This window comes from Cydia fagiglandana, chromosome 5, assembly GCF_963556715.1.
Source record: "Cydia fagiglandana chromosome 5, ilCydFagi1.1, whole genome shotgun sequence".
NCBI lineage: Eukaryota > Metazoa > Arthropoda > Insecta > Lepidoptera > Tortricidae > Cydia > Cydia fagiglandana.
The window spans coordinates 15,110,773-15,124,401 of NC_085936.1; the positions used below are offsets into that span (position 1 = coordinate 15,110,773).

A 13,629-nucleotide genomic window follows, 5' to 3' on the forward strand; every position below is an offset into this window, starting at 1 on the left:
TCTTAACCCTTAAATGCATGATTTTTTCTTTTTGCCCGAAATTTATATATGTATCACATAATTGTTTGCCGATTCTAGGAAAAATAGTAAAAAAAATATATAACTTCGATTTTGACTGCGAAATCAGTGTTAGAAGTTGAATTGGCTAAATCATATTTATGTAAATATGTAATTTTTAGTAATTTAAAATTTTTACTACCATTAGAAAGGTACACTATTTGTGATATACCTATAATAAAGTTTTTAAATATAAAATAATTACATACCCCGAACAAACCGTTCAAAATCTCATACTAAAAATTATCAACTTGTGGATTTTTCCAAGTTTGCCGACTTTTCGTCTTAAAACGAATGTAATTTTTATAAATTAAAAATATTGCGTAAATTTAACCCTTAAACCATCACCCTATTACTTGACGTTTGGTATAAAGGTGCGTTCAAGAACATAAGCCTTTTTATGTTAAAACTGTGAGCTGTCTAATGGTTTGTTTTGTAGATATTTGGCAACACTATGCATTTAACCTCGTGCCGCCCAATGTGCAATACATTGTACAAAGTGACACTCAGCATAACTGCCCAGACTTTAGAAATTAAATTCAGAGCTAAACGCCCAGTGTGCAATACGCTGTACATAAAAGTTTATCAGATGTCAGTTTTAAATTTCCACGCTAAATTGGAATTTACCTAGAGGTCGTGAATGGTCGGTCCAGTGGCGACCATTTTGACAGCTGACGTTTAACAGATATTCATGGATAGTGTTGTACTTCCGCAATTATTAAAACACTCGCGTCACATGGGTATATAATCTTGATTTATTAAACGTATTATGACTTTTTTCGTTTAGAGAGTGACATAAAAATTATCCTAAATGTTTGTTTTATTGAAATATACTGTAATTTTTTTACAAAGGCACTAATGAATATATTTTTTTCTTAATTGTAAGATTATGTTCATCATATTGCACACTGGGCGCTACTGTTATAAAAATACATAATATAACCTACAACTGAAGGTTCGTTTTTGATAGTTTATTTTTAGGTCTGCATAATGATTTACTTGTTGAATAAGAGCTGGAAGACTTTTTGCCATCAGATAATAAAATTCGTGATCCCGAATACCAACTTTCTGGTGATGAACCAAATATTTACAGTCTTAGTGAAAAATAAAGTTTCGAAGAAAGTGATACTGAAATACAGCAAACTTACAATAACTTATATATAAATAAGAAGGATATTAAATTTTGTGTAAATGAAGTTTATTAACTATACTATGAAATTTTCAGACCGTGTTATAACAATGAATGTTAACATACATAAAAAAGTGGCCCCAACCTAAAAAAAAATTCTAATTATTTTTGACTTACGTTGCTTATTATATAACTATTTAAGACGAATAATAATAGTCAGAGGCTACTCTATCGCGATTACGTGCCATAAAGTTGATTTAAAATAATATATTATATTGCTTATAACATCAATCAAAAACCCAATGTGCATTTAAATGAACAAAAGATACGAAGGTGGAATTCAGTTTACTGTATTCATTTTTATTCACATATACCCAGAAAAAAATAAAAAAAATATCCTGCTAGAGTTTTGTGTAAAAAAAAATATTTGAAGTGCGTGGGCAGTTACGACGTCACAATATTATGGCTCATATATTGCACACTGGGCGTTTAGCTGATCTTGCGTTTTTTTTCTTGGGCGGCACGAGGTTAAGGGTTAAATTTGGAGTCTCATCAGCATCACAATGTGTTTATTTTAGTATTAACTAAATATTCAGAGCAAAGACATGAGGTGAGAAATGAAGAGGATGCCTCGCTGACAAAGAGCTTCTTAACGTATGGCAACAAAATTATCATAAGGTATTTGTAATATGAGACATGTTACCCGAATCAAATAAGATTAATAAAATCCATAGAGATAATCTTATTAACCTTCAAATCAAGAGTGAACAGGCACCTTCTGGGCGAGCTCGCTCCATCGTAGGCCACGTCTACGCCTCGGCTAGTCTGTGGCCATGAGTAAGCCCATTCAAAAAAAAAAAAATGAAACATATATTATCTAGTTCTTCTTTCAAAATCATTATTTTTCCATATGACCCTACTACACATTCTCGGAATATGCCTGATCATGCATTAAACGAAAACTATCCGGGGTCCAGCCCTACACGTAGTACCTGCGTAAATATTGGAAATTGATGGTAGGTACAATGTTTACCAGCGACATACGGATCATAACCGAAAGTTTGATTGGATAGTACCGATTTTATACATAAACAAAATTCAATCTACTTGCGTACCTACCTATTGGAAGGTATAAAAATATTAAGGTAATAACACAACTTTTTGTGTTCACACCTACATGTCAAAGAAGACTAACTAATAAACAAGGAAATATCCGAAGAAATGTCTGTCAAACATGCGAGCACTCGCGCATAGCATGGTAAGTATATTATTCCGTGTATCTCTCGCCATCTGGTTTTCATCATCATATCAGCCACCATTCTGTTAACATTTTAGTCCACCTGCCATCACTGCCTACTTGCCTAGCAATATATCCCAATTCCAATTAAGTTTGGTAATGACGAAACCCACGTCATGCACCTTGGTGCGGCAACGGATCTCGACATTCCTTACTCGATCTTAAAGCATCTGGTTTACTGCCATAAATATCTGTAAGTACTGACGCGGAAGGTGTCAGCGTGGAGATGGCCAAATAACTGTCCGGCGATGATGCGCGCATCCGGCGGCGAATCTTAGTCCACCTGCCATCACTCTGCCTAGCAGCATGTCCCGCCCAATTCCATGTTAGTTTGCTAATGTGACGAAACCCACGCCATGCACCTTCGTGCGGCGACGGATCTCGACATTCCTTACTTGATCTAGTTTTACTGTCACAAGCACTGACCGTTATCATAGATGACGCGAAAAGTGTCCGCATGAAGATGTCCGAAGAACTGTCCGGCGATGATGCGCGCGTGCCGACGCACGGTGCGCAGGTATTGCGCGTTGGCTCCTGTGGCGTGCGCGTCGTACGCGTGCCGCGAGTCTGACCCGGGCGCCGCGTGACCCACTATGTACACCTGTGGGGGACAACACATATGGATAATTTGTATTTAATCGCTGTGTGAAGGACATATCCCGGGGTTTTGGGTGCGAGAGTAAAGCTGCTCTAGTCACTATTCAAATGTACCACTTAAAGTGACATTCCATTTCCAACTGCAGCTGCAATACTGTTCATTTTATTATGGAAACGCGTCGCTGTCACTGTCAATTTCCATAGAAAATGAACGGTATTGCAGCTGCAGTTGGAAATGGAATGTCACTCTTACGGCTCAAATCGGGAAATGAATTAGAGACTCACTAGATATTAAATAGTAAAGATATGCGACGTTTCACTGCAAAAGGTACCTTATGGTGGCTGGCGCCGCGATTCGGGAAATGAATTAGAGATTCACTGGATATGAAATAGTGAAGATATGGCTGCCGGCGCTTACGTCGCATAGCGCCGCAATAATATTGGAGCGGCGTTAATAATAAAGGTACCGTTTTCCGTGAAACGTCACATATCTTCACTATTTCATATCTAGTTAATCTCAAATTCATTTCCCGAATCGCGCCGTTAGGCTCAAATTTAATTTCGACAGATTTTATAACAAAATAGCGGTTACTTTTTTTAGAACACGGCACGTGTCTGCTAATCTTTTATAGGCAAAAACAACAATGCGATTTTCATCTAATCAAGGCGCATGCCGCCTAATGAACGCTGACCCACTTCTGTGCGTATGAAGCCACTCTCATACATCACCCGCTGTATCAAATTACGCCACATCCGCAGTACTGTATCGTAGTTATTTGCATCAACTGTTTTATGACTGCCCGGACTAAGGAAATAGTATGGAATTTGCTCGGATTATGTCGACGGATATATATAATTAGTAATTAGTAATATGTATAATTAGTAATACTATAACAGGAATATAAAGCCCACGGTAGAGATAAACTCAGTATTGTACATATAAAACTATTGCCTATCAATAACATTTCAGTAACAAAATAGTGTTCCTTATTAAATAGTGTTTCTTAAATAGTGTTTCTTAGCCAAGAAAGCAACTATTATTAGTCGTTAGATTATATTGCAGCGTCAGATTTTCGCCCGCCAACCCTTATATTAAAACACCTTTCCTTTTTTTCATGTCTTATTTTTAAAAGTATATAAGTAAATAATTATTTAATAAAGATTTAAACCATGTTATAAACTAAACATAATTACTGAACCTGAATATTATTATAAACTATAATCTAATATAATACTATTATAAACTATACATAGGTACCTAAAGTAACGCGGCCCGGGCTCGGGCTGCTCCCGACGCAAATGTACCTACCCATCACGCCCGCATTTTATTCTTATTTTAATTTTATTCTACGCAACGTCTCAAAACTACTGAGGTAGGTATGAATTAAAAATACGTGATGTTATCAAAGGTAGTAAAGAATGTTATTATAATTTTCACTGCTTCAAAAGTCTGCAGCGATTTTGATAGCCCACGCAGTGCAACTGTTATTTTAAACGTCAATCTTCTATGAAATTATGACGTATAAATAACACTTGCACTTCGTCTAACTACCTATACATCAAACGTTACAGCTTACTAGGTACACTAATAAAAATAAATACATAATACATAAACAGAATAAATCCCTATTTACCATGAATGTTTCGTAACACATCAAATTACTTTGATGCAAGTAATGGCGGCCTATTTGTATGATTCATGGGTCTAGCGCGATAATTCACGCCGTTGTTCGCCGAGCCGAGAATTATGTGGCAACACTGGAATATGTGCTACCGAACATATCATGCTTGCTGAGGTAATTGGCGTACTTTTAAATCAATTAAATATTAATTTTATTTCCGTGTATGATGTAGTTGCCTAGCTTAAATACATTAACTACTTAATTACAATATTAAAGATATTTTGAAACTTTAAATATTTTTACCATATAGTGGTGCTTATATTTTTTAAAACCATTCTTAATTTTATTTACTTTAGGAACGCACCAATAGGTTTCAAGTGCGGGTGAGATATATACAAGAGCTTTCAAGTAGCAATTTTTCAGGTTAGTCTGAAATGCTAATCTACAATTAAATTTTAATTAAAAAACAAACGATACAAGTAGAACCTTCCTAAGTTTAGACATTGGATCACATTGGATTTAATAAGTAGTTTCAGGGTTTCAAACCAAAAAGGTAAAAAGGAACCCTTATGTTGCGACTCCGTCTGTTCCTACAAACAGTTAGATTTCTACAGACAGTTCCTAAAAACAAATTTACCTAGCCTCTGGAAATTATAATTCTCAATATTTCTTCACTGCTCCATTAGATTAAATATGATAGGTTGTCATTTCCATGTAATTATTGGAGATTACAGATCAAATAGCTTCGGAGGTATCAAGTTTGGCTAAATGACTATCTTTATCATAATAATACGGGACATAATGATTATTATAATACCAAATATTGTACGTTGTGGAGAAGATATCGCAATTAAGCTCACATTTCATACTGTTTTATGACCTGTAAAGGACTACGAACGAATGAACGAACATTATAGACTGTTCTTCTTCTTTTTAGCACGTATGCGCCCACTGTTGGGCATACGCCTCTCCAATTTTTCTCCACGCAGCCTGGTTTGCTGCTTCTCTCCTCCAGAGTGGGCCTGCAATCTTTTTAATATCATCCTCCCATCAGGTTGGAGGCATATGATCCGGCCTTTTAGAACGAGGCCTCCACGCTAGGCCACGCTTGCTCCACCCATCATCTCGGCAACATCGTATCCAGCCCAGGCCTATTTTAGCGTAGCAGTCGCCGATATCTACTACTTTGGCCCGTCGCTGGATCTCCTCGTTTCATTCTATCGCAGAGAGATATACCGAGCATACTGCGTTCCATAGCTCTTTGTGCGACTTTAAGCCTCTTCATTCCATATAGACTGGTTTATTATTGTTACTAGAAGCTAGATTTGTGTTTGGCTATAGTCAAAAAATTAGTATCTAGATAAAATAATTATTCAGAATTACATATATATATACAGGGTGATTCATGAGACGTGAGCAGGACTAATCCTGCACACTCAGTAACTGATAATTGACCGATCACCGTCGTATTTAGGTGAAACAACCACACTTTTTCCTATTTTTTTACTTTTTGGCGAAGGCAAATTTAATTCTCTACAATCATGGTCACCCTACAAGACCTAATTAATAAACATAACCTCTTTAACCGTAATGACAGCATTATGATTACGAAGACAATAAACTGTCAAACTTGAGTGAGGTACGAGTTTTCAAAAGTAACCAGACCGTGATGACATTAAATTTGACACAGAATATCGATAGTTTACTATTCTAATTGTAGGGTGACCATGCATGTCGTAAATAAATTAATAACTTTTTTTTTTCAACACGACTAGAAAATTAACGTTAACCTCACTAATACTGATACGAAAGAGTTGCTTATAATTTACGAAATGCGCAGTGTTAGTCCTGCTCACGTCTCCTGAATCACCCTGTATATATATATAGTAGCGAATAACAATTGACTTAACGTAATGTATTATCATTATCAGGTAACCATGTGTGCATCTCGGAGCACGAATACTGTGATGTAGCAAAATATAATTTTATTATCTTAAGAAGCTCGATTTATAGGGATAGAGGATTTTCAATGAGCACATAATATATGCATACTATATATAGTATCGACATCTCTTATTTACTTATCAATATCAAATCCCTAGAATGTTCCCCGAGTTAACACACAACACACACAGCAACATGCAGATAACCTGTATATTCACTAAAACTATGGAAACCACGTAACCTTATCAAAACATGGTATACGTATTATCAAAACATTTAAAAAACAATCCTGTTTCCAAAATAAACCAAGGTTTTTTTCGTCGCCCATAAAAAAACAAGAGTCTTCATGTAACCATGACTTTATCAAATAAGTCATTGAGTTTAACAACGATAATTTCTTTTAACCCGGCCAGGCGGCCATCCATACCCAATTTAAGATCACGCCATAAAAAATAACCACCTAGAAAATTAACAGGGTAATAAATTTAAAAATAAAATCAAGTCCCCCATAAGCCAAGAACTCTTTGTAAAATTACGTTTTCCCTTGCATATTTGAAAGGCGATTAGATTAACGAGTTTCTAATCTGTAATTTATTAGAGAGGCCGACGCCGGATTTCCTCAGCCGTCCTGGCTGGTAGTTATGACTCCGGCTTTAGAAATATGCCTTTTGCGCCGAGGCCGTAACTAACTAGTGACGCTCACGGCAAGTTTAGTGTTACATGGAAATCTTATTAGTAGTATTCCTTATTTACATTCATGTAAGAAGCACGGCTTGTGGTTCGTTAGGTTAGCATGACAAATGAATGTCCGTGTTTACAATGGATTTCTCTGACGTCGTCGGTAAAGATTATTCTAAAAACTACGACTTTGCTAATTCAATAAGTAAGTTAGGTATAATTTCTATAAAGTAAGGCATTTTTAAGTAAGTTTGACTGCATTTTGGGGGTAGGTGTAATACTTATAATAACTGTGTGGGACATCTAATTTTTTTTTGACGTATAGGAGAGACCATCACCAAGTTCACGTTTCACTACTGCTGGACAGTTTTCTAGATGAGATAGAACAGTCATCACGCTACCTCTATTAAGCGACTCAAGGCTTGTTCGTGTAGCACAAAGTTTAGAAAGAACGATGGTCCAATGGGGTAGGTCCTCGAACTTCCCCTACCTATGTAGCTCTCGGTTTTAGTCCGAAAAAAACCACTGATTACACAAGTTATTTACACATTTGCCTTCCGCATTCAGCATAGGTATTCGAAATCCTTTGTCCTCCAAAATAGTAAAAGAAAGCGGAACTATCGGCGGAACACGTTTAGAACACGTGTCCACGGACTCAAAGCCGTGTGTCGCCGCCTGGCAGCCGAGGATTTTACAGATAAGTCCGTGGAAACAGAATGTGGTTATCCGCTGTTATCCGTATAAATGTTTTGTGTGCGGTAGCCTGGCGCAGATAAATTTGAAAGATTATAAAACATGATACTAATCTACCAAATACACAGTGAATTTGTTTTGTTATGCCTGACTGACCATACTCAGAAAGGTGAACATTGTATATCATACAGAACAATTTTTACTATGACCTTTCCCGAAATCGCTAAAATAATCAGCTGGTACTACAAGTCGCCAACATCTTGAACAACTGCTGACTAATATTTCGCGTTCATTTTTTTGCACCTACTTATGAAATTAAAAAGGAGAATTGTTATCAATAGCACGACAACCGACTTCAATTATATTATTGTGGGGATGAATTTGTAGTCAAAAAGAGTACGTTAAAAATAAGGCATTGTTGTTTTTTCCTAAACTTTCATTGTAAGGCAAGAGTTATTTTGGTCAAAACAGTGGTTTTAACGCATAAATCACTCACCATTTCACTATGCGACGCAGCCTTATCGAGTACAGCGTTGAGCCAGTCCCACTGCGCCTGGGCAGGTCCGCCGTTTGATTCCCGAACACTGAACAGGTTGGTGTTCAATGCAACTATCCTAAGCTTGCTATGTGACTGCTCTATTGTATAGTAGCCACCTGTTGACAAATATCACATAGTTAACAAACCGAGTAATTTTAATAAAATATGGTTAATCCTTATTAAAAATATTAAGACAGCTCAAAATATTTGACAAAAAATACAAAGGCGAAACCTTAATTTAAGTATAGCCTGATACTTTTCTAAATCTAATGCAACTAAGGTCCAATAATGAATGCACCTACACATATTATTTTTGACACAGGCTTGTATGTCTTTATATTCTACCTATCCTTGTAATGTTGGGAGGAGGAACCATTTCCTTGTCATATCCATCATCAGTACTTAGGCACTCATAGCTAATATAAGCTTAATGAGACGCCAGCCAGTGACTGAAAAATATTCCTCGTTAATGTTAAATGGATAAAGTTAAATATACAGTGTGTTTTCTGTAACAGGAGCAATAAATCAAACTGTAGGCTGTACTCCTCAAACTGATCAACATTTGTTCAGCAACTTTTGAAAATAACTCATGGTTTGATTTTTATTACACTTTAAAGTTTATTCTAAGTCGCAATGTATTGCAGATTTTGTTATGTTAAAGGCGTGACAAGTAACGTCAAACACACTGATGTCAGCGTACATTGAAGGCAATATTTATTTTGTTTGAAAAAGAGGAAGTCTAAAGGATTCATAATTTTTAAAAGTTTCTGAACAAATGTTGGTCATTTTGAGGAGTACAGCCTTTAGTTTAATTTATTGCTCCTGTTACAGGAAGCACCATGTATACCGTACAATCATTGCGAAATAAAAACTTTATCCAATTAGGTCTTTTAACGATTTTAACATACGAATTATCCAATACCTCCATTCAGATTAACCGGAAACCCTTTTCCGCAAGCAGAAAAAAGTCGAATCATATTAAAGTTCCAAAATCACTTAAAAGTTGAACCCTCATGCCAAATAGCCAGATGAATAGAGGTTAATTGGATAAAACTCAGGCAGGCAAGATTCAGATAAGTATAACTCTGAATCGATTTATGCAGACTTTAATGGAATCTACTTTTTGCGTCTTCGGTTCGCGCAAGCGTAGATAGAAGTTGGCTAAATCATTGTGTGTTGAAACGGTGAACCCTTTTCACTCCTTGTATGATAAAGCGAGTCCATTTATATGCAAAATGACTCCAGCCGTAGATTTCTGGTTATTACTTATCACCATCTAAAAGATGGAAAAAAGTCAAATAGGAAGGTAGGGTTATACGTTTTGTACGTGAATATCAACGTGATAGAGCAAAAGTAACTTTTTAACATCGCGCGATTGATAGAACCAGTAATTGATATTTGATCACGTAGATACGTGATAGCGTAATCTAACTAATATCAGTTGCAATTATATAACTACGCCTTACGAAACTGTTATAGTCTAATAAAACATGGTCTTCTCTTCTCAGAGTGACACAAGCCTACGTCACAATAACATGGCCGCTATATATAGTTAGCGCTATCGCATATTATCGTATAGCGCTGTCACACCCCGGACACAGGCGATCAAATGTATGAAACAAACGCGTTCCTACGCACACAGAGAAGCTCGTGTAGGTGAACGCGTACCATGGTTCTCGCCAGTGTGTTGCCAAGTTCGATGACCTCAATGACTCAAAACTCATTGCGCGAATTAGGAAGAAATAAGAATCGTATTATGTTGTAAGGTGGGTATCTAAGCTCAATTTATACAATAGTTTCCTATTTTGAATCAGTATAAACAAAGTAACGAAAATTTCGTAAGGAAATTCAGGCCACCAACATATTACGTAAGTTGTAAACATGATTTTTTGTTCATATAGATATTGTATTGGTTTCAATGTGATCTGATAGGTTTTGTAAATATTTGTTTAATATTTGAATATTTTACGTGGTCTCCGCTCTGCGCACCGCGTCGTCGCGTCCTTGCCAGCCGGTAACTGTGAGGTAACCGAGAGCGGGTGGGCGGCACTTTCAACGGGAGGCAGGGAGTGTCCATACTGTACGTTAGTACTCTTTATTATACTGTGGCGCTGTCGCATGATGACGTAGGCTTGTGTCAGTCACGTGACCACGAAAAGACGGGAAGAGAGTACCAGGCGGAGTATATTATCATACCATGCGAAACTGTAATTATCAAATAATATTATGTTGTACATACATCCCAACTAAAAAACTGATTAGTACGAGCCTGGGTTTGAACCCACGAACTCCGGATTGTAAGTCGCACACTCTTAACGCTAGGCTACCAACAATTTTTGTGTATTAATAGGATATGTCTGTTCATTTTCCTCAATCGCAATGTACATTTTTAAATTAATTTCTAACCATATTTATTAGTAACACTTTGAACTCTCGCGTTTTGTATACATACATATTTAATTACACAAACGGGTCTACCGCGATATAATTCTCAGCTGAAACAATGAAATTATATCGCGGTAGACCCGTTTGTGTAATTAAATATGCATATTTATTAGTCTCAATCAGCGTACCAATCTTAAAAGTCTGCAAAGCCTCCAGCGGCAGCCAATGGCCCCAGAGGTTGGTCAGGTTCTCCGACGGCGCCGGGTCCAGGTGGCCCAGCACTGGGAACACGAAGTGCGAGCTGAACGTCCTGCCCATCAGGTCTGTCATGTTCCTGATGGCCTGGTATCGCTCTTCGTCGCTGCCGTACCGGGACGCTATGATGTCACTGTGGGAATAATTTTTACTTAATTTTTTTTAAACACTCTGTACATTACTTATTTACTATTTAGCTATGTCAAACAATACTTGGTTCGAAAAAACAGCAATTCTCTCAACCAAACCCCCTAATCCCTTTATCCCCTAATCACCCTAATCTACCCAATAACACTGTAATCAGGCGTGGCTCACTCAGCGATTTCGTCGCTTTGCTACAGGTAGCTAAAAGTTCCGTTCCACACCAATTTTGGGGAAAGCCATAAGCCGCGCGTGGCGCTGTCTCCACCTAGCGACCATATCTGTGCTGATCGTAACAGACGCGTTTTGTTAGAGAGTGAGTCTACTACCTAGTACTATTATTTATTCTGTGCTGTAATTAAGATCCTTCAAAAAGTACAAAATAGTCAAGGTAGTGAATTCTAGCGTCCTGACGTCCTATTCAATCTTGTTAAAAAAATACAAGAAAGGGTCAAAAGGGATGTTGTTTCTGACCTTCAAAGTGTAATAAAGAGGTTAAAGTGTAATAAACCGGTTTGCTTGGTTGTACTTATAATTTTAGGTGATTGTTAACCTGAAACATATGTAATACAATGACCTGTGTTCAATAACAGACCCCATTCGTATGTAAGTTAAAATACATAAAAAAGACTGCTGTATTAATATTTATAACACTAGTATACGATTATGAATATGGTGGAGGGTAGACTTAGTTTTTCTGCCAACAAACTGTTCTGCAGTTTAGCAGATAAGTGCAATAATTACACTGTAATTTTGTTTGGATTAAATATATAAAAAAATACATCGTATTTCCAAAAACATACCCGGTCCATAGCACGAACTCGACGTTCTCGGAGTGTCGCGTGCGCATGTGCCGCGCGGCCGACTCGATCAGCTCCAGCGAGCTGTCGCACGAGTAGTCGCCGAAGCGGCCCAGCGCGCGGTGGTGCCCCGAGCTGCCGCGCTCATCTGCTCGACGGCAATCTGTATAATATTATGGTCTGTTGGTTGTGATAGTAAGAACCGAAGGCCGGTTCGAATACGGCCTCGGCCATAGGAGAGCTTGTCAGCTTTTCTTTATTTCTTTAGTTTAAGACATCAAATTTAGTTATATCCATTACATTATTATCTATACGAAAGACAATTAAATATATTGTCAAAGTAAATTATGTAGCCAGTACAATTTACTGCCATCTTTCGACATTAATGATTAACACTTTTAGAACGCCATTCGACTTTGATCCTTTTTTTTTTTACTGATATGTGTTAAATTTCAAAAAATATCTACTCGACGATAGTCCAAAGCTATGGTGCCTTTTCGAGCGATGGCGTCATACATAAATATCTTTGGCCTACTCTCGACTGATAATTTACTTTGGCAATATTCCTCTATTTCAAATTCTCTTTGTCTATACTAACTTATCCATGTAATCTCTGAAGTTTTTTTGATCACGAATTGACGATACATTCATACTTCTCTTACAAATTCTGGTCCTAAGTATTGTATTTGTTTTATTACATAAATGTTATACCTATGTAGTACACTTTATACCTACGTCTTCTAGTGTCGCCTTGTGATGTGTATAGCGGATCATAATGGAAGTCCGTGATGTGCCAAAAATAACCTGCAACAAACAAACATAACCGTTACCAATTTATTATATAAGACTTTTGACACTGAGTGATCGGTAGCAAGCTTTGGTAGCGAGCTAAACGAAAAGAGTATTTTTATTGTTTAAAATGTAACTTTCTCAGAAGTACTTGGTATACATAGTATAAACCCTCTATGATGCATTCAAAAGCCGGCCAAATTATGGCCAGCATAAAGATGAATTGTTATGTTACAACAAATTTGTTATTTGCGAAAATATTTTTATTTATTGCGTTATAACTTAAAATACTGTCTATGTCAATGCCATCACGCCATTCATCATCATTCATCATTCGAATTTCGAACATATCTAAAAACAACGGAATTTGATTTGACTTAATTTCTACTATCAGTCGAGTTGATGTTTTATTCAATGTGTGATCAAAATTGTACAGTCAAGGAATTTAAATTCCGACCCATTTCGTACTTTGTCACAGTGACAATCAATATGAAAGCCGCTAGAGACCTCATACGGTTGTCACTGTGACAAAGTACGAAATGGGTCGGAATTTAAATTCCTTGACTGTACAATGGCGGTCGAAACATGCATTTCTGAACTAATTATCCCCTGTGAGGAGAGAAGATGGCAGTTTAAGACTTCGCAAAAACGTCGAAATTGAAGAGCTTGTGGCGGCACCCAATATTATAGGCGAGACTAAGGCT

General features: G+C 37.0%; 1 protein-coding gene across 1 annotated transcript in view; it reads right to left on the reverse strand.

Annotated features, from left to right (window-relative positions):
- LOC134664550 (acid sphingomyelinase-like phosphodiesterase 3b) overlaps nt 1–13,629 on the reverse strand; it is a 100,881-nt gene that overhangs the window by 13,821 nt on the left and 73,431 nt on the right. Inside the window, exons 3-7 of the mRNA XM_063521256.1 lie at nt 12,872–12,940; nt 12,140–12,299; nt 11,129–11,328; nt 8,514–8,671; nt 2,910–3,084 (exon numbers count right to left, since the gene is read on the reverse strand). Coding sequence (XP_063377326.1) covers nt 2,910–3,084; nt 8,514–8,671; nt 11,129–11,328; nt 12,140–12,299; nt 12,872–12,940 — 762 coding nt within the window. The remainder of the gene's footprint in view (nt 1–2,909; nt 3,085–8,513; nt 8,672–11,128; nt 11,329–12,139; nt 12,300–12,871; nt 12,941–13,629) is intronic.